The sequence below is a fragment of the Passer domesticus genome, chromosome 3 (assembly GCF_036417665.1).
Source record: "Passer domesticus isolate bPasDom1 chromosome 3, bPasDom1.hap1, whole genome shotgun sequence".
NCBI lineage: Eukaryota > Metazoa > Chordata > Aves > Passeriformes > Passeridae > Passer > Passer domesticus.
This window is the reverse complement of record NC_087476.1, coordinates 4,377,857-4,397,666: the sequence shown is the minus strand read 5'-3', so window position 1 is coordinate 4,397,666 and position 19,810 is coordinate 4,377,857. Positions and strand designations below refer to the sequence as shown.

At 41.8% G+C, this 19,810-nt stretch overlaps 1 protein-coding gene across 12 annotated transcripts in view; it reads right to left on the bottom strand.

Moving 5' to 3' along the window:
- Positions 1-19,810, bottom strand: part of PKHD1 (PKHD1 ciliary IPT domain containing fibrocystin/polyductin) — a 238,684-nt gene that overhangs the window by 13,601 nt on the left and 205,273 nt on the right. For 11 of the 12 annotated variants that reach the window (XR_010357918.1, XM_064411623.1, XM_064411624.1 and 8 more), the window contains 3 exons: positions 14,131-15,136; positions 875-1,010; positions 228-315 (listed from right to left, as the gene is read on the bottom strand). Coding sequence is in view for 11 of the 12 variants with exons in the window: in XM_064411623.1 (XP_064267693.1) it covers positions 228-315; positions 875-1,010; positions 14,131-15,136 (1,230 nt within the window). In the remaining variant the exon portion in view is untranslated. The remainder of the gene's footprint in view (positions 1-227; positions 316-874; positions 1,011-14,130; positions 15,137-19,810) is intronic. The other variant, XM_064411625.1, reaches the window with a different exon arrangement.

Below are 19,810 nucleotides of genomic sequence, written 5' to 3'. Positions count from 1 at the left end.
TGCTTCCTTTAAGCTACCAGACCACAAAAATAGTCTGTAAAAGCTTTTTTTGTTCCCCTGTAGCAGATGACTGGGCAGTTCACCAAACTCCTACTGCAACCTTCTGTTTTCAGCCCAAAGACTGGTTTTCAACTGAAATATTTCTCAGGGAGAACTCCTAAAGTTATCACCAGCATTCTTCATAGCTGCTTTGCCATAAGCCTTGCTATGGTAAAACACATCCGAACCTTTCAGCACAGCCTCAGAGGAGTCCTTGAGATGAGCTGATACAACCCAGGGCTCTGCAGGAGGGCCCAGTTTGTCAATTCTTTCACCCTGGCAGGAAGAACAGAAGAGAAGAATTAAGATCTTGTCTCCTCAGCAAGACCAAAGAAAGCTTTGATGGTTTTAACAACTGTAATATTTATATATATATATATATGTCCCCTGTCTGAGGGCAGTTTGCATTTATGGGTCACATGCCAAATGTCACAAAGGTCATCATAACTTTTCAAGATGAGGCCACATCACAGAATGGATCAGGTTGGAAGGGACAGTGGCTCATCTGGTCCAATCCCCCTGCTCAAGCAGGGTCATCCCAGAGCACAGGGCACAGGATTGTGTCCAGACAGCTCTGGAATATCCCCAGTGAGGGAGAGTCCACAGCCTCTCTGGACAATCTGTCCAGGGCTTAAGCACTGCACAGGAAAAAAAGTTCTTCCTCCTGTCCAGGTGGAACTTGCTGGGATCAGTTCCTGCCCATTCCTCTGGTGCCATTGCTGGGCCCTGGAGCAGAGCCTGGCTCCATGCCAAAAATCTCAAACGTCAAAAATCTCAAATGTCAAAATAATATTGAATTAAATAAAATCTGCATACACAGGGAGGCAAATTCTACCTTTCTGTCCAGGAAAATGATTTTTGGCTGTACAGGAAGCTGCTTCTCCATTTCTCCATCTGAAGGCTGCACCTGAACAGAGATGCTGTAGGGTCTCCTGTATAAGCATGTTTCTGAATGTTGTCTGCTTCCATTTCTTTCACATGAAAATGGATGGGAAAGAAAAAAATAAAATAAAAATAAAATAAATGAAAATCTGAAATAAGATTTTTGATGTTATTTTCTGTTCTTATTTTCTACCTATTTTCTACCTACCTACTATGATATTTACTGTGTCATAACCCTTTGATTCCTTGGGTGAGAGCAGCATGCATGGAAATAGGAAAGAGTTCTCACTTCGAAGCAGAAAGCATCACCAAAATATGAAAAAATTCTTTTGTTTCAATCTCCAGTTTACAGATGGAAAAGTGAAAAATTAACAAAGTAATTTATGTCTCTGGTATCATGTTGGAAGTATGTGGCAGAGATAGGGATTTTATGGATTCATGAACCCAATGCCTTAGCCCCAAAGTCATCATTGAAGTGCACTGAGAGCAGTGGAGCCTGCAAATGTTCCCTGTCCAGCAGGAAGATTTTCTCTGAAATCCTTTGAGCTCCCCTAAGAATGAAGTCTTGGTTCCTCTACACAAGCACAGCACTTAGAGGGCTTTACTGCATTTCCTTTTCCTGCCATCACCTTCCCAATCTGCAAAGTCTGCAGACTGAAATAAAACAGTTACAGACACCCCCTTGAAAGACATTGGTTTTTCCAAGCCTGAAATTTAAATTAGAACATCCCAGGAGAGAGTTTTTGCATTTGAATAAAAAATCAACACTTCATTCTGAGCCTGGATCATTTCATTCCCTCTCCCAGTGCTTTGTGCCATTTAGTATCTCATATATATGTAATTTATATATATATAAAAAGCTCTAATCTGCAATTGCAACGAAGTGGCTGGGGGTTTGGTATTGTCTTGAAATGAAAGAAGAAAAGCTATTCATTGATCTCTAGTGTTTGCTTAAAGGTGTTTACAAACACAAGATATATGGAGCTTAAGTTTCCTTTGCTTTTAACTCTTTTTTTCTAGTTTTGATGGTTGTGGATGTTTCTTCAGAGTATTACTCTGTATTCCAAATGAGAAACTGTTCATACTGAGCTGGTGGAAAATACTGGTCTGAACTACAGCTGCTGGAAAGATCAACTAAGGTTTTAAGGATATGTGCAGTCTAGAAAGGTGGCTCTTGGATTGAAGTTTTAGTTCTTATCTTGGTTCTTTATCTTGCATTTTTGTTGGTGGGAAAGTCTCAAAGGCAGTGTTAGGTTTGAAATTTATGTCAGGGGCATCAATAAGGTGCTGTTATCCACCTTCTTCCAAAAATGTGCATTCAGCTGTGTGACCAAACACCAAGTCATATGCAACACACCAAATCATTCCTGTTTTCAAGCTAAAGAGCTGCACTTCTCTGTGAGCTCCCTGGCTCCAGCTGAGCACAGAGAGGTTTAGGTGAGTCTTTGCATAGTTTCTGTAAAGCCCAGTTTTTTTTTTCTCTCCTCAGCTTCTTTAACAAAAAAGAAAAATGCCCTGAATTCACACCCCAGTCTCTACATCCTAAAAGTGTGCATAGAGGAAGGCTGCTGCAAAATGTGAATTGAAGAATTACTTCTCACTCCCTAAGGTAAGTAGAGTCATAAGGTGAGTAGAGTCATAGAGTCATAGAATAATAGAAAATTTGGATTAGAAGGGACCTTAAAATTGTCCAGTTCCATTTCCTGCCATGGACAGGGACACCTTCCACTATCCCAGCTTGCTCCAAGCCCCATCCAGTCTGACCTGGGACACTTCCAGGGATGGGGCAGCCATAGCTTCTCTGAGCAATCTGTACAACCCTCTCAGTAAAAATATTCTTCTTAACATCTAATTTAACGTCTAAAATCTCTCCTCTTTTAATTTAGAACCATTACTCCTTGTTCTTTCACTCTCTGGTAAAATAACAGTGAAGAAAACAGAACAAAGCAAAACTAGATATTGATATTTAAAATGGAAGTGTAAAAATGAATGACTGTTTGTGGGTAATTTGAACTTGGTTAACACAGCATGGAATGTGGTGTTTATATCCCACATGGTCCAACCTGACTCATGCTGTGAGGGACCCCCTGCCTTAGGGCACAACCCTGCACACAGAAGTTATATTCCTTAAAATTATGTCAGTGTGGAGGAGGAGAAAGGAGCATCCTGCTGCTCCCGTGCTGATTTGTGCTGGAAGGAAAATAGGCTTTTCCTGGCACAGCTTTGCCTTAGGGATGTGGAGATAGATGAGTGCTTGTAGCCCAGCAAGGACCAGAGCAAGACCTGCCTTTGCCTTCATCCTGTAGCCATGAAGGATGTGCTGTTTGCCACTGGAGTCTCCTGCTGGGCAGGAGCACGCTGGTTGGCAATTCCCTGCTGACAGGGAGCAGATCTGATGTTCAGTGCCCTGCAGCTCTTCTAGATGTGGGCACAGCAGGCTGGGGATGCCTCAGTCAGCAGGGACACCAGGCATCCCTGATCCTGTCACCATCAGTGCCTACACGTGTCTGCTGAACAGGCTGAGGCTCCACAGGAGAGCAAGTGCTTGTCCCTTAGCAGCAGGGAAGTCTGAGGGCAGAAACTGGAGGGTCTGCTGCAGGTGTTATGGATTAATTGAGAATCTTGGTGGAGAGATTTGGGGCAGAGGAAATGAAGTATCCCAGAAATCAAGGAGAACTTGTCATTTTATTTACAATTGTAATAATAACTGGAATAATAAAATATAAAATCATAGAATGATTTGTGTTGGAAAGGACCTTGAGGATCATCCTGTTCCAACCCCCTGCCATGGGCAGGGACACTTTCCATTATCCCAAGTTACTCCAAGCCCTGTCCAACCTCACCTTGAACACTTCCAGAGATGGGGCAGGCACAGCTTCTCTGGGCAATCTGTGCCAGGGCCTCACCAACCTCACAGGGAGGAATTACTTTCTGATATTTAATCTAATGTAATATAGTAATATCATTACTAATCTAATTATATCATGTTATCATAATAATGTCTACAAAAATAATAGTGGGAAGACGAAGAAGAAGAAGAAGAAGAAGAAGAAGAAGAAGAAGAAGAAGAAGAAGAAGAAGAAGAAGAAGAAGAAGAAGAAGAAGAAGAAGAAGTACTATTATCAATTGACTTAAAGGAGAAGGATATCAAGATGAGAGCCTGGATCAAGGGTCCATTAAAGTCAATATGTCTACTAGAAAACTAAATGATACCAAAAACAAGCCTTGGCACTGACACCTGATCACTTCTACAATTAAACTGTCAGTCACTCCTAAGCTATGGTTCAGGTCCAATGGCAAATTCCAGAACAACTCACAAATGGTCTGGGAGCTAATACAGTCAGAAAATATTTTCACTTGGAAGTTTGGATGAGGCCATGCTGAAATATGTCAAGTGGCCTTGGTGCCAAAGAACAGCCCCTGGCATATTTAATTTCCTAATAGACATTGAAATTAATTGAACAGTTGTCTGGTATGTCTGCAATGTGCTGTAAAATCAATGTATCCTTGCAAGGGGAAGGAAATTGGGAAGAATTTAGGGAATAATATGACTAAATGAATTATGATCCAGCTGAAGAGACATTTTTATTTGCTGCTGAAAAGGTGGGCATTGCTGGTAACTGTAAGGGATTCAAGAAAGGGAGGTTCAGCAAGGACAGGGCATAGGCAAGCTGAGGACTTGTGGCAGGCAAAATAGGTACATATTCACTGGAAAGACTGTGAGGAACCCAGAGTTTTTGGGTGAGAATGGGTTCTGATGTCATGGGATGATGAAATAAGGCAGACCTCTGCCCTCTCAGGTGCACTGTTGGAGCTTTGTCACCCCCTGCAGATCTTGTCACTAATTATTACAGACAGGGAAGACTGACACGAGCATCAGAAGACAATGAGGAGTCTGAGGTCATTCCTATTTTAAGCAAAAAAAGGTATTTGAAGGATGACTTATTTCCACCAATTCCCATCTTTTCTCATATTTTAGAAAGAAACCAAAGAGAATCATGGAGCCCAGCTCCTGGCTCAGAACAGGAAAGGCCCAAGAATTCCATCCTGTGCCTGAGAGCATTGTCCAAGCACTTCTTGGACTCTGCCAGGTCTGGTGCTGTGACCACTGCCCTGGGAAGCCTGTTCAGTGCCCAGACACCCTCTGGGTGAAGAAACTTTTCCTCACATCCAACCTAAACATCCCATGACACATTTTCATGTCATTCCCTCAGGTCCTGTCACTGGTCATCACAGAGCAGAGATCAGTGCCTGCCCCTCCTCTTCCCCCCATGAGGAAGTTGGAACTGCAATGATGTTTCCTCTTAGTCTCCTCTTCTCCAGGCTGAGCAAACCAAGTGACTTCAGCCTCTTGTCCTATGACTTCCCCTTTAAGCCCTTCTTTCATTAGAACAACGAAGATGGTGAACGGTCTAGATGTGGGATCACCAGAAGCCTTTAGAAGAAGAGGGACAGAGCAGATGCATCAGATAAGAGAGAACCATCCCCCAGATTCATTAATGACTTCCATTAATAGCTATAGATCAGTGGAAATGCCCCTGTTTACAAAGCCAGTGGCAAGGAGCTAAGCCAGGCCTCCTCCATAACACAGTCCCCAAGTTTACTGTCAGAGAAATGTCTTTTATTAAAAGTAAACAGCATCCCGCCGGAGGTCAGAGCTTTGCCGTGCTGCGTATCCCAAGGTAATACCACTTTAAGCTCCACATAAACTCTTAAACAGTTTCTATCCTAAAACCAGACCGTAGGTGGTACAGTTTTTTACGATATGTTATAATAGTGCAATAAATCTGTTAGCTTAAAATCGAATCTCCGTGGCCTTTTAGAGAAATCATCATTAAATGCAAGGCCCTGTTAATGATGCCATCCCAGTGAAATTGTTTAATCTGCTAGGGGGGTGGAAGGTCACCAAATGAATTTTTTATAATACATCAACTTGACACGCAATAGGGAAAACTGTAATAGATAAAAGCAAAGGAAAAGGGCACTGTCTTCTTCTGATAGGTCAATAGCAGCCAAGAGAGTCACTCATCCACTTTTCCTTCACTACCCTGCTCCTTTTCCATTTAATATGGACACCCAATTAATACCTCAGCACCATAGACAACCTCATTTTAGGTGAATTATAGCAATTTCTTCCCCCTTCTCCGAAATGAAAGTGATCACAATACATCATAGCATTGTGCGAATTAACGTTAATTGATTCGAGTTACCAAGCATTGATGGGCCACTTCTATAATCTGGTCCTTATTGGGAGCTGGAAGGGATGGAGGGAAGATTAGATTGCATCCCCCGTTGCTTTGACGACGGCGGTCACCTGATGGCTTGTTAGACAGTTGTACGCTTCTATTGCCGGCCCCAGTGGGGTCGTCAGTAAACTGGAGTGATGTCCAAACATCATTACACGCTGCTCCGATATTAAAGCAAAGGGATTAGCACCTTATTGCAGGCAACCTGGATTTGTCATTGTGCTGTCGTTATCCAATTTCCAGATGATAATGTGACTGTGGCCTGCGGGCACGAGGTCCTACAGCCAAACCTAGGTGCTTGTGTACGTACACACACACACACACATATATATATATATATATGTAATTTTTTTTAACACATACACACACACACTCATATCCATATATACACACGCACACGACCCCACAAACACCCAGCACCCCAAGCCATTTAACCCTTTGCTCACCAGATTCCAGCTAACAAAGCATGTGGAAGAATTTTTCTCCCCTTTCCCATCCGACGCGCAGCGGAGGCCAGGAGCGCGATGCCAGGCTGGCCTGGGAGCTGACACGGCCGTCACTCACTCGAATGTCACAGCAGACAAGCTCTGCTGATAGAGGTGACACCACTCACATGTTAAATAAGGTGGAGTGGGGACAGGATTGGTCCCTGGGAGATGTGGCCAGCAGCTCCTCTCTGCTGGCGCCTGTGTCGTGTAAATCATCACTTATGTCTCAGGTCCCGTTAGTTGTTAGGAGGGAAAATAAATTCATGTGTGACACAAGCAAGGCAGGTTTTGTTGGACAGCACTGAGGTACCGGTGATGGGATCACATCTCTTTGCGGTGCTTGAGAAGCACGGCAGGGACACTGCTGGATCTCCTGCGTGTATCTGAGCAACATTAACTTCTGAGGGAGCACTAAAATAGGGAATAACTTCCCTTGAGCTGATCCTCTTCATTTTTAACTGAGATGTGTTAACATAAACCCTTCAGTTTCAAAGACCAAGACTGGTGTGGGGGGTATGTGGCAATTTATTCCTCCTTCTTTCTATAGATGCAAGGTCCTGTTGTCCTTTCCCCAAATCTCTCCTACCCTCTCCATCTTCCTCTTTCTCTGCTTTATCCTGCTGTCCTTTCACCTTTCCTACCTCCTGCTCCTTTCCTGCAGAGGATTCAGCTGAGTTTTGGAAGTCCATTGTCAGAGCAAGCAACCAAAGCTATGTGGGGGGTAGGACTTCTAAGTGCCTGAATCTTGAAATTTACAGCTGTCACCTTTGAGTGGGAATGAAAAATTCTTGGATACCTTTACCATGTATACTAGATGTTAACAGAAATTTATTTTAAAATTTGAGGCTTAGAGGCGAAATGTATCTTGGTGATAGACCCTCTTAACCCTACACTGTCAAAAGGGTTCCTGCCCAGGAAAGCAATGGTGAAAAACCATAACAATATTCATCTACTATTGTTGGAGGGGCAATGTGAAGATCCATGGAAGGTAGTTTGGAGATTTGTTGGAAAACTTGCAAGGGAAATGCTAGCTTCACACAAGGCTCATATACAAAGACCTGATTTTGTTATTTTCCCCTTCAAAACCAAACAATCTTATGGACAGACATCATATTTTGTACTTGTTTGGAACAGTCTCAATGAAAAACATTTACACGTAAGCTGCAATTCAATTAACTCTATTGACCATTTCCTTCCTTGGTTTAAATATGATGGAAAATAAAAACAGCTAGAAACTGTAGATCTGGAGCCTAATCTCTACATAATTAAAGACTTTTTGTAGCATCATCATCCCTGGTATGACTGGGCCTTCCTTACATTGACAATTCAGTTTTGATGCCCAATTTTAATTCTACCAGAAACAAAAGATGAGTAACAGACTAAAATTTCACTATTGTTCAGGCAGATAAATGTTCTATTGACACAGAATATTCCCTTCACATAAACTCTTTTTACATCCACTGTCACCACCTTCACTGTGGGAAAATGTGCCTGAGTCTGTAAGTTCCCAATGGCCACCCACCTCTTCTGGCCCATCCCACAATTATGTTTCCCACTAGGAAAAGAATTATGAATTGACAATAAAAATTTCATCCTGATTCCAAAAGTACAACTTTTGATCAGACAGTTTTATTTGACATAACACATTTTGTTCAAGTTTTAACCCCCACTTCATACTCATGATATTTCTTATCTCATCACTCCCATAAAGAACCCATTACAGAACCAGAATTTCCTCTGATGGAAAACCATCTAGGTTTTTCATGTGGACTTTCCCACCTTTTCACTAGACTGTAAAAGAGTTGTTGGCCACCTCAAGTATCTCCAAACTATTAAGTAAATAGATAAATAAATAAATAAATAAAATAATATAATTTTGGTCATGTGGGGGAAATTCAAGAAAATATTATTGAATGGAAAAGTGAAATGTCTCTTTCCAGTTCTATTGCAAGGCTCTTCCAGTTTATTATCTGAGGAGGAACCTGCTTATATTTTTAATGCAAATTTACCTCTCAATGTTTTATATGCTTTGGTTCCAGTGCTGTCATTGTCCATTGCTATAGAGAGATTCCTCACTGTTATTTACTCTTGCAACATATTTTCTCAGATAGAATGATACCTTCCAGATTTACTTTGCCAAGTTAAACTAACTCTTTACCAAATGGTTTTATGATTCTCTTCCTTACTTCTTGAAATCAACTCAGTTTCCATGATCATCTTAAATGTCCTTCCTTTTACTTACATTAATTGAATGTCTCCTTTTCTGTACAACAGCTGTGAGTGATTGGCACATTCTACATAAGAATATGCCCTCTACACTGAATATCAAACCTAAATCTAACCCTGTGAATATCTAACTTAAATAAATTTAAATTACAGGAGATTTTAAGTATAGTTTAAGCTCCTGAGTACCATCACTTCCACTCCTTCACTTGAGGGGTGTAGCAGGTAAAACTTTGAAATAACCTTAAGTGCTACAATGTCTGCAGCTCTTGACATGGAGATTTTTAGCATCCTGCCTTTGCCTGCTCACTGGAGGAAAAACATGTATACTTATGCTGTCAACTCTTTTTTTATAAAACCCTGTGCAATTCCACACAGCAGCCTGCCTGAAACCTGCACAAAAGTTATCAAATCCAAGAACTTTGGGGTTAGGAGGAGTCAGAATTCTTGTTTGAACTCCAGCCCTGCTGCCTGCATATGTGCCGTGTGACACAGGGAATTAGTTGTAATATCTCATTTAGTGCTCTGCATAGGAATTACTGCTGGAATAAACCATTCTTTGATAATTTGCTTCCCCTTTATTCCTTGCTGTGAACCTCAAATTTCCTGAACAAGGACCATTTTTCATATGCTACCACAAATATAACTCACAACAAAAAAAATATTTCAGCTTGTGTCCACTTAAAGGTCAATTAAGAAGGAGCAAAGCACCTGCAGTAGTGTGGGGATAAGGACTAAATGGCTTCTGGACAACTGCCCAGAATTAGATTCCTGATTTTGTATAAAGGCACCTGCACAAAGACACACAATATATTTATTCATCACTGTTCTTCTTGTTCTTTCCTATTTATAATGATATTAGGAAGATTTTGCAAAACAGGGATTTCTATCTGTAAATACATCACAGTATCTATTATACACAGGCATTTTACTGGAAGATAAACTGTGTGATAGACATCTCTGACTCTCCAGCTGTGCAAGACTATAGCAGTCACAGCAATCACCTCTGTCTTCTCTTGACAAATTAATGAGCCGTGCTTGAAGTGACCCTAACAAAGGAGTTAAATTAAAATCATGTATAAAAGCACTTCAAATCATAACAGACAAGTCATATTTTTTAATGGCTTGGCAGTGTGATATACAGACCTACTGACTCATACCTTACCACAGCAGGGTTTCCAAGGCTCCCCTTCAGCCTCACTGTCCTGGGCTGCAAATGAACATCCAGTCTGTGCTGATTAAAGATATTTTTATAGTTGTTGTTGTGTTACAAAACCATAAAATCATTAAGGTTGGGAAATACCTCTAATACTATTTAGTCCAGCCATAAACCCAGTACCACTGTGTTGACCTCCAAACCATGTCTCCAAATGTCCCATTCATTCACCTCTTGAACACTTCCAGGGGTGCTGACTCCACCCCTGCCCTGGGCAGCCTGTCCCAATGCCTGACCACTCTTTTAGTGAAAGACATTTTTCTCTAATATCCAACATAATGTTCCCCTGGTGGAAGATTTTTGTAACTTGAGGCTTTTTTCTTATCCTGTTGCTTGTCACCTGGGAGAAGAGACTGACCCTTCCCTGGCTCCAACCTCCTTTCAGAGAGTCATTGAGAATGATGGGGATGCAGAACAATTCCCTGGTCTGAAAGCCCAAGGAGATGGGCCTGGCAGGACTGCAGGTTCTGTGTTTTTCTGATGGTCCTACTGGGTTTTGCATGACTCAGGTGTGAAAATATTCCTCTTTTCCTTCCACAAAAAATATACTGGAACACTTTGTCTGACTTGTAACCCCAGTCCTATTATCTGTGTCTGTGCCAGCATGTGCTGCTTAAATGGAGACAGATAGACAGTGGGGACAGTACATGTCCCAACAGGAAAACCCTGATTTCATTTCACAGGTTATCTGTGGCTTTATTGCATCGGAAATGTCAGCCATGAGTAATTCCAGAAAAGCTATGACTGATGGGGAGCAATAAATAACAGTGCAGAGGAGCCTGAGCAGCTGAGGGTGGGTGAGTTCTGAGCCAGTCCTGTGATCTGGTGATGTGAGTGTTCTCTTCAATAAAGATCCCAGGTCTTCTCATAATTGGGACAGTGAATCCAAGGCTTTAGGCTAGCACTGCTCTTGTGCCTGCAGCAAAACATCCTCCATCCTAGGGAACTCTCCTGATCCTTACTGCTTGGAATCTTTTTACAGAGTGTGCACAGACAGGAAGACAAAACACAGTTGGGAAAGCAGTCACAGTGTGGAGATGTCACTTCTGCCTGAAAAAAGGCAGCCTTGAGTCTTCCTTGCTGGCACACAGAAGATGGTGCTTCCCTCCTTTAAATGGTCTCTTGGAATCATGTCTCAGGATCATGTAAATCATAGAATGATTTGGGCTGGAAGGGATCTTAAAAATTATCCAGTTCCACACCCTGCCATGGGCAGGGACACCTTCCACTATTCCAGGTTGCTCCAAGCCCCATCCACCCTGGCCTAGGACACTGCCAGGGATCCAGGAGCAGCCACAACTTCTCTGGGCAATCAGTGCCACAGCATCACCACCTGCTGTAAAATTTCCCACATAATTTTTCTGCTGTCCCATTTTGCAGTGACCTTCAGTGTAACACGAACAGCCCCACTCACAACAATGAGGTGCTGATCCAAAATGCAGTATATCTTCAGAAATCGCCCTGATTTAAGATCTGATCTTGCACTTAAGAATTCCTCATTGGTCTTAATGCAACACCACAAAATAACCAACAAAACCCCAAAACCAAAAGCACAAGAGCAAAACAAAGCAAAGCAAAACAAAGCAAAGCAAAACAAAACAAAACAAAACAAAACAAAACAAAACAAAACAAACCCATTTAACCCAAAAGAAAACAAAAATAAAATCCTCCCTCCCAAAAAAACCCAAACAAACAAACAAACAGAAAAATAGCTACAGCTGAAACCAACAAACCAAAAACAAAACAACTAAACAAAGATTCCTAAAGTCACAGACCACTGTCCTCCTTCTGCGTGCTTTTCTACCACAAACCACACAGTGGCTACTAGAAAAGTTAAGCATGTGAACAGAGTTTGTATCACTGGCAGACATCAGGATGGTCCATGGGTCAGCAGTAAATGGGAGAGGATGTGGTATTAATTTCTGAGGGTCTTAGACAAATCCAATTTCTTTCTTGCATAGATGGAATATATGGAATATACTTATACTTGGATAAGCCTCAGTAGTGCACAACATCAAAAAATAACATTATGCAATATCAAGAGAGTACACAATAAGATTGCCAAACATCAAATCCTATGTCCCCTATTAAAAACAGATGGGATATTACCTTTTTCATATTACCCATATGCTTTTAATACAGTTTCAGGATCTGATGCTGAAATACACTGCTGTCTGCTCCCACTCCAGCCCTGCTCTTCACAGCCTCCTCTGCAGATAAGGGCTGACATCTGGGCTGTGCAAACAGGGGCTGTATGAGGCTGAAAAGAGCAAGAGAGGGACAGAGGAAGGAGGGAGAGAAAGGATTGCCTGTTGCTATGGAGGAGAGGGAAAAAAGACCTTCAAAAAGTGAGTCTTGGTATTGAATATCAATAAAATTTAGTATGTACAAAACTGACCAAGAACTCTTCAACTGGCAGAGCTCAAAATGGAGCTCCAGGGGGAAATTATTGTAAAGAAAAAGAGTATCCTGTATTCTTCTGTAAAAATGAGATGCAGGTCTGTTGATGTACCTGGAAGGAGATACAAATATAAAGCCACTGCTGATAAAATGCATGGTTTTGTGGGCTGATAAATTACCAACAGAAAAGTCAAACATGGGGGCCCAGATCATGTGGGATGTAGAATCTAGGCAAACAGATGGAACTGGGCTCTGGAAAGTCAGAACTGAAAAGGAATTAAAGAATACAGTGAGCAAACAGAAGACTACGAGCTCTCCTGTTTCTGTGGAAGAATGGGCTAATGGAATAATTAAATTGTGCCAGTAGAAAATGGGATTTAACACCACTTTTGCATTTGGCACCAATTCCATACAATCATAGAATGCCAGGTTGGGAGTGACCTCAATGATCCTGTGGTCCAACCTTTCTTGGAAAAATCATGGTCTAGTCAAGGTGGCCCAGCACCCTGTGCAGCTGAACCTTAAAAATGCCAAAGCTGGGGAATCCACCAAGAAGGAAACCTTGACTTTCAGTCATGCCCACTTCCAAATAGATTCAGAAAAAAAGAGATAAAGAAAGAAACACTCACCAGAACTCAAATATTTTGATTCTTTTCCAAAGCAGACAGTGAGGTGATTTGATTACTTTGAAGGTATCTGGGGGAGGAAGAATCAATGCCCAGAAAGCTACTGATGTAAAAGTGGAGGAAAGAAACCAGGGGCTCTCATGGGAATCTGGAGGTAGAGGCTGACAAGAGGAAATGGACAAGTATTTCTGACAGAAAGAACAGGAATAGGATCCAACACCTAGGCACATGTTCAGGTAGTATTGGATGTGTCCAGCTCCTGTATTGTGAAGATCAGATGGATTTCTAGAATTTTAGGTAAAAATAAAATTTGACACTAAGGTATCAAGGTGAAGAATAGTGGCTTGTGTCCTGCAGGATATTGAAGTAAAAGATTAAACAGATTTTTGTTGCCTTAAATTTTTAAAGGTATATGAATAAATGTTTAGATCTTCAAGATAGGTAAGGCAACAACCCATCTTCAATAACATATCCCTGGTGCCACATCAATTTATAAACATTCATAGATTTGATTGCCTAGAATTTAAGAGCTACGATATCCTGAATTAACCCAATTCTCTATAGTTTCAAGGCAGACATCCAGGAACTCTGTTCCTCATTTAAGGCACCACTGACATCTCTGCATTCCAGAGACTCATGTGCACCAACAGAAAAACATGGTAATTGATGCTTGGGAATCCAGCTAGTACTTGGACATAGCTCTGACATCACAGAATCATGGAATGGTCTGGTTGGAAGGGACCTTAAAGGTGATTGTGTTCCATCCCCTGCCATGGGCAGGGATACCTTCCAAAAGACCAGGTTGCTCCAAGCCTTGTCCAACTTGGCCTTGGACACTTCCAGGGATGGGGCAGCCACAACTTTTCTGGGCAAGTCATGGAAACTTTACAACATGTTTTAACATGGTTAGTATTATTTCAGTCAATGGAGAACTTAATAAGTACATCAAGTGGATAAAGTACCTCGCTACACTTAAATCAGTATCTGGTGATGATACATCTGCTACTTACCTACTGTTACCTTCTCTTGGGGACAGCAAAGCAGACTGAGTCACCATTAGGGTGTCAACTGGCAAGCCAAGGCCACTCTGAAGGTCTCCAGTCTGATGAGTGTTGATAATTGTTCTGGCCAAACTCTTTAGGCTGTCACTTGTCAACTCATTTCTTGGATGACCCGGCAGATCACCAATCTCTATGATCAGCACTCTTGATGGACCAGCCCCATCAGGTGGATGCAGAGCCCAGGTGCTCCCTGGCTGTGTCCCCTCTTCCTGTGGGTGGTACCTGCTCTGAAAGGCTGTGCAAAAAGCCATGTTAGGGCAGTGATATCTCTTTTTGCTGGCATTGGCTGAGATTACCTGCAAAGTGCTTTCACTTCCCAGCACATTGTAGACCACTCTGACTTGGTCATGACCAATCTTCAAGAAATCAGCCAGTCGACGTATTATGGTTGCCTCACTCGCTTCCCCAGCAGCCTCAGTTACAGTGAAAGCCACAAGAAGGGAAAGGCCAGCAACTATTTGCACAGGTTCCTTCTCATGGAGGAGAACATAGAGAAGGTTGTCCTCAAAGCTGAAGTAATTGGCTCCTGCCCCTGCGTTCAGCGAGAAAGAAGATGGTGTTGGAGAGACATAATTCCCTTGGATGAAAACACGAAGGCTGAGTGGTTCAGTGAAGAATATGGTGAGGGGCAGCCTGGTTGTGTTTTGGCCACTGAGAAGATAAAGTCTGAAAGCCAGAGGTGCCAGGTCTGGGAAGCAAACTGTGGTGAGTTTGGTGGAGGGCAGAACAGAGAAGAAAGCAGAACGATGCTCTGCAGGGTGACACAAAGAATGCGAGGTCTCATCAGTGAAAGTGTCCATAAAGCTTCCAGTCATTGTAACCACTGGGAACAGTCTCTGGCTGTCCACACTGGAATCCAAGTTTTCTAAGATGACAAGAGCATGATCTGTCTGTTTGCAGAAGTAGCCTTGTACTGAGGGCTTGAAGAGGCACTTACTGTCATCTCTGTAAATTCCTGGAAGAGAATAAAGGGAGATGGGGAAAAAAATTAATTGTTTCAGACATCATCTCAAACATTTTTTAATAGGTCCTTATTTTCCCATTCCAAATTTAAAGTCACTTTGTCAGTGTTAAAATTTTACATACTTTTAAGAGAAGCCTGGACACTGAGAAATATTAAATAGGTAGAAACTGCAGCTACCTTTAGATGTCCCAGAGGTGAAAATTGTTGAGGACTGAAAACAAATGACAGAGAAGCATCACATACATCTGTTGAAAGAACATACATGCAAGACAGACTTTTTGTCTGACCCAGCACTTTGTCCCCATGTCCTTGTGCCTTCTACATTTTCCCTGGTCCCAAGCCTGTAGCAGGGTGATGAATCAGGAAAGGACCGCAAGTCTTTGCAATGATAACTCAACCCTACAAATTGCTGTCTCATCCCACTCACTGAGACTGCACTTCAAACAGAAAACATTAGAAAAGACCAGAACACCATTAATCTACTCCAGTGATGAACTACCTCATCAAGTGAGAAGCTGGAAGAACCCATCAGATTCAGATACCTAAAAATACAGGAGACTCTCACATATGTTCCAAATGTCCAAACTCCTGCTGCAGTCAGTTAAGATCTGGATTTTCAACCATTTGCTCACAGGCAGGTTCTAGATATTTTTGGGATGTCTTGAGGTACATGAGACATGTCACAGGGTCTATAGAAGACATATGCCTTGCAAGGACACCACACAGCACCAGAAATTACACTAAACACACATTTGTGTAACTGAAACACACCCAATTCCCCAGCCATCTATTCAAAGCAGTTTAAAACCAATGAAATTCACACTAAAATACTTCTGTTTAGCCATCTGGATTACATTTTACAATCCTATAATTTTATTGACCAGAGGTGGGATCCTGTCACTTAAACACAAGTGCAGAGTGTACCTAGACTTCTTTTGATAGCTGCAACATCTGTGGGTGTAACACACAATGAATAGGAGTGCAAAAGCCACTTTAGATAACACTTTGTTCTTTCAAAACAGTGATGAAGATCGTTACACACATCTCAGGATTTCCCACTAAATCCCCTTCCAAATTTCCTCTGCAGACAAGTCAAAAGGATCCTTTTATGGAAGGCTTGAGAGAGAAGAGATGTAATCTACACAGTCTTCTGAGTTAGAATCATAGACTCACAGAATGGTTTGGTTTGTAAGGTTGGACTTTAAGTATCATCTAGTTCCAACCCTCCTGCAAAGGATCACCTTCCACTAGACCAGGTTGCTCTGGCCCCCGTCCTACATGGCGCTGAACAATTCCAGGGATGGGGAATCCACAGCTTCTCTGGGCAACCATTGCCTCAACATCCTCACAGTAAAGAATTTCTTTGCAATATCAAATTTAACCCTACCCCTATTAGTTTGATGCCATTCCCCCTTGTGCTGTGACTCCATACCTTTGTCAAAAGTCCTGAATGGTGCTGTAAGTTTACAGTGTGCTCCATCTGACTAAATACAGGTCTCTCCTTTAAGATGAGAGAAATTGTGCCTCAGGCTGTAACGATGAGATCACCACTGATTATGAAGAGAGAATAAAAGTAAATGAGTTCAGATACAGGCACCAAAACCATAAACATTTCTGCCTGGAGCATCTTAGAAAAAGATGTATGTTTCTGTTTTTCCTTCCTCTTTTCAAAATAAAATCAAAGGAGGAATTTGCTGCTGTAGTCAGCTAGAATTCTCCTTCCCTCACCTAGCCTGCTCCTTCCTTAGTCAGCTGCGCTCACAAACGTGTTGGGCAAAGCATGGCCAATGTCCAAACAAGCTCTGTGCTCCTCATTCAGCACTTGGGGACATGTATTCGTTCACATAAAAAATAAGGGACAGCAACATCTTCGACATTTTTGGATGAATAAGAGGATATTAAGGCAAAAGGACATCCCTTATCAAGGACATATTATGTAAAAATTTCTGCTAGATAAATGTAGCAGACTTCTAAAGTTTAAATGAACTATGTATGAGAAGTGTTGCATGGGTCTCTAAGCAATGTAATACAGTGGAAGGTGTCCCTGCCTATGGTAGGAATGTTGGAACTGGATGATCTTTAAGGTTGCTTCAAACAAGCCATTCTGTGATTCCATTAAATAATTCTGGGCTCTGCCATTAGTTGCATCTCAAAGCCTGAATCCTGTGGGTTCTCACCTAAAATGTATTTCCAGGGGAATCATCATGTGCAGCTCGTGATCTGTGAACATTCCCCAGAATGAGCTCTCCCTCTGCACGTCCCTGAGGGAAGCAATGGAATTACATAAATGTTGAGCTCTGCTCAGGGAGGATGTCCAAGTGACATAGGATCTGTACAAACCCCCTATTTTTAAATACCAGCTTACAAATTTGCTTCCCTTTTCTTGCTTTTTCCTCTGTTTTTTTTGTTTGTTTCTTGTTTTGTTTTGTTTTGTTTTGGGGTTTTTTGTTTTGTTTTTTTTTTCTGCTTTTCAGTGTAAGAATTTTGCTGTAGTATTTTGCTGTCAGTTTGTGCTGGAGGCAAAAAGAGGGTGAGGGACAGCTCTGTTCAGAACAGAAGTGGAAATGCTGTGCTCAGAGACACTGGAATTGTCCCGGAGCGCTGGGAGGATGCGCTGTGCCACCAGCAGCCTGCCCACAAAGGCTGACACATCTCATCCACAGCTCTCCTGGAAACACCCCATCTCCCCCTGGTGACATTTCTCATGTCTACAAATGGGATTTGGTGATATTTCCTGATTTCCCAGAACTTTTCTTAGCCCCGCCTGCCTTGCAAAGGGGGCTGGTTTGTTTTCCTGCTCACACTCACACCCATGCACACACACGCACATGCATCATTGCTTGTCTTCTTCCAAATGGCCTTATCTGCCAGTCACAATTTCTGCAGCCTGCAATTTCGATCACTTTTAAATGAAACCCATGCTGGCCTTAGTAATCATAATGTCATTTACAATTTACCACAAAACACGTTTATTCGGTTAGTAGCACATTGGAGAAAGAGAACTCCATATGAACTCGCCACTGAAGCCCTAATCTGATTATTTCCTCATGAAAATCCAAGCAGGGGTGCTTGTAAGAGGGGGTCTGAGAGGAGAAGAAAAAAGTGAGTCCTGGCCACAGCTGACTCTGATAATCAATGAGAACAGATAAGTGACGCGGCATGTCACGGCCAGCAGCTTAATCTGCCCCAGGGCTTTCCTCTAAAAAAGGCCAGAGTGGACAGGACTTAATAAATACTGAGTGACCACTGAATATTGAGCTGACATGTGCTATTTACATTGGTGATGAACAATAGCAGTGATAAATTCCAGAAGCATCCCCCTGCCACGGGTGAAATTGGATTACACAGGTTCTATTTGTATGTGTTTGCACACACACACACATGTGTGAGAGGGAGGAAAAAACAGGAAAAAAAGAGTCAACCACAGTCCTTAGAAATGTGTGGGAAAGACGGAGAAGATATTCACATATTGTTGAACTTCATGCTGGGTTCTTGTGTACCCAGGCAGAGGAAGGGGACACATGTGCTTTGGTCTCAAGAATTCACCTGTTTGTCCTGCTCCACACAAGAAGAGAGAAATGATATGTGAAATGTGTGTGTGTGTTCACCCCTCTGCAGATAATTCCTCCACCTCAGCGAGCAGACTTTGATTTCTGCAGGTTCCACCCATCATCAAGGCAAATTTATTATTTATTTATATACATAAACATACCAGTACATATATCTAGATGAGATTTTAGCACTCAGGTTGCTTCTAGGGCTCCTGACAAATATTAACTTTGTGTCAATATTTGTCCTTCCTGTCGTGAAATGAGGATTTTCCACCTCATTTCACATTTGAAAAGAATAATGCGCCGAAGGGGCCCTCTTTGCTCAGGGAAAAAACCTCCACCACTACCACCATCACCACATCATATCCTTTATTTAGAAAAATGGAGAGAGGTGGAAGGAGAGAAGAGCATTTTTTAAAATATATGTTCTGACTTAAAGGCACATAGAGTCTTTTACAAGTCTCCTGCCTTTTCCCTTGTTCCCCAATGCCAAATAAATAAAATAAAATAAATTCTACATTTAAAATTGAATGAAATACATCAACATTAATGATTTTCCCCTTCAGGTTAACACCACCATTTGCTTCAATAATTTTTACCCATTTCGTGATAGATTCCACAATTCATGGCAGAAGGAAAAATAGAGTTTCTTTCTGACAAAAACAAAAGGCAATGTCAGTTTTTTATCAAAATAAAATAAATCTCCCACAATTTTCTTTCCATCTGACTGCATTTGCCCGTCAGTTATTTCTAATTTAACTACAATTATAGCTACAAAAATATAAAAGCAAGGAGGGGAGGAAGGGGGAGGGGAGAGATAAATGGGACACTGTTTAGAAATTGCGATTCATTGGCCTTGGGCTGGCCAGCACATATCTTTGCTGAGAGGAAAATATTCATCAGCATTAACTGTTCCTTTTTGACCTGCTGACATTCAAATGGGAAATAAAGGGGGGAAAAAAAAAAGAGCTCAAGAATAGCACCTTGGAAATCCAGAAAAGGTAAATTATTCTGAGTTCAGTTGCAGAGACAGGCACAGTGGTACAAATGTTTCTGATGTGTTTGTATAGAAATGTGCTGGGTTTGGTTCAGGCGGAGTTAATTTTCTTTGCAG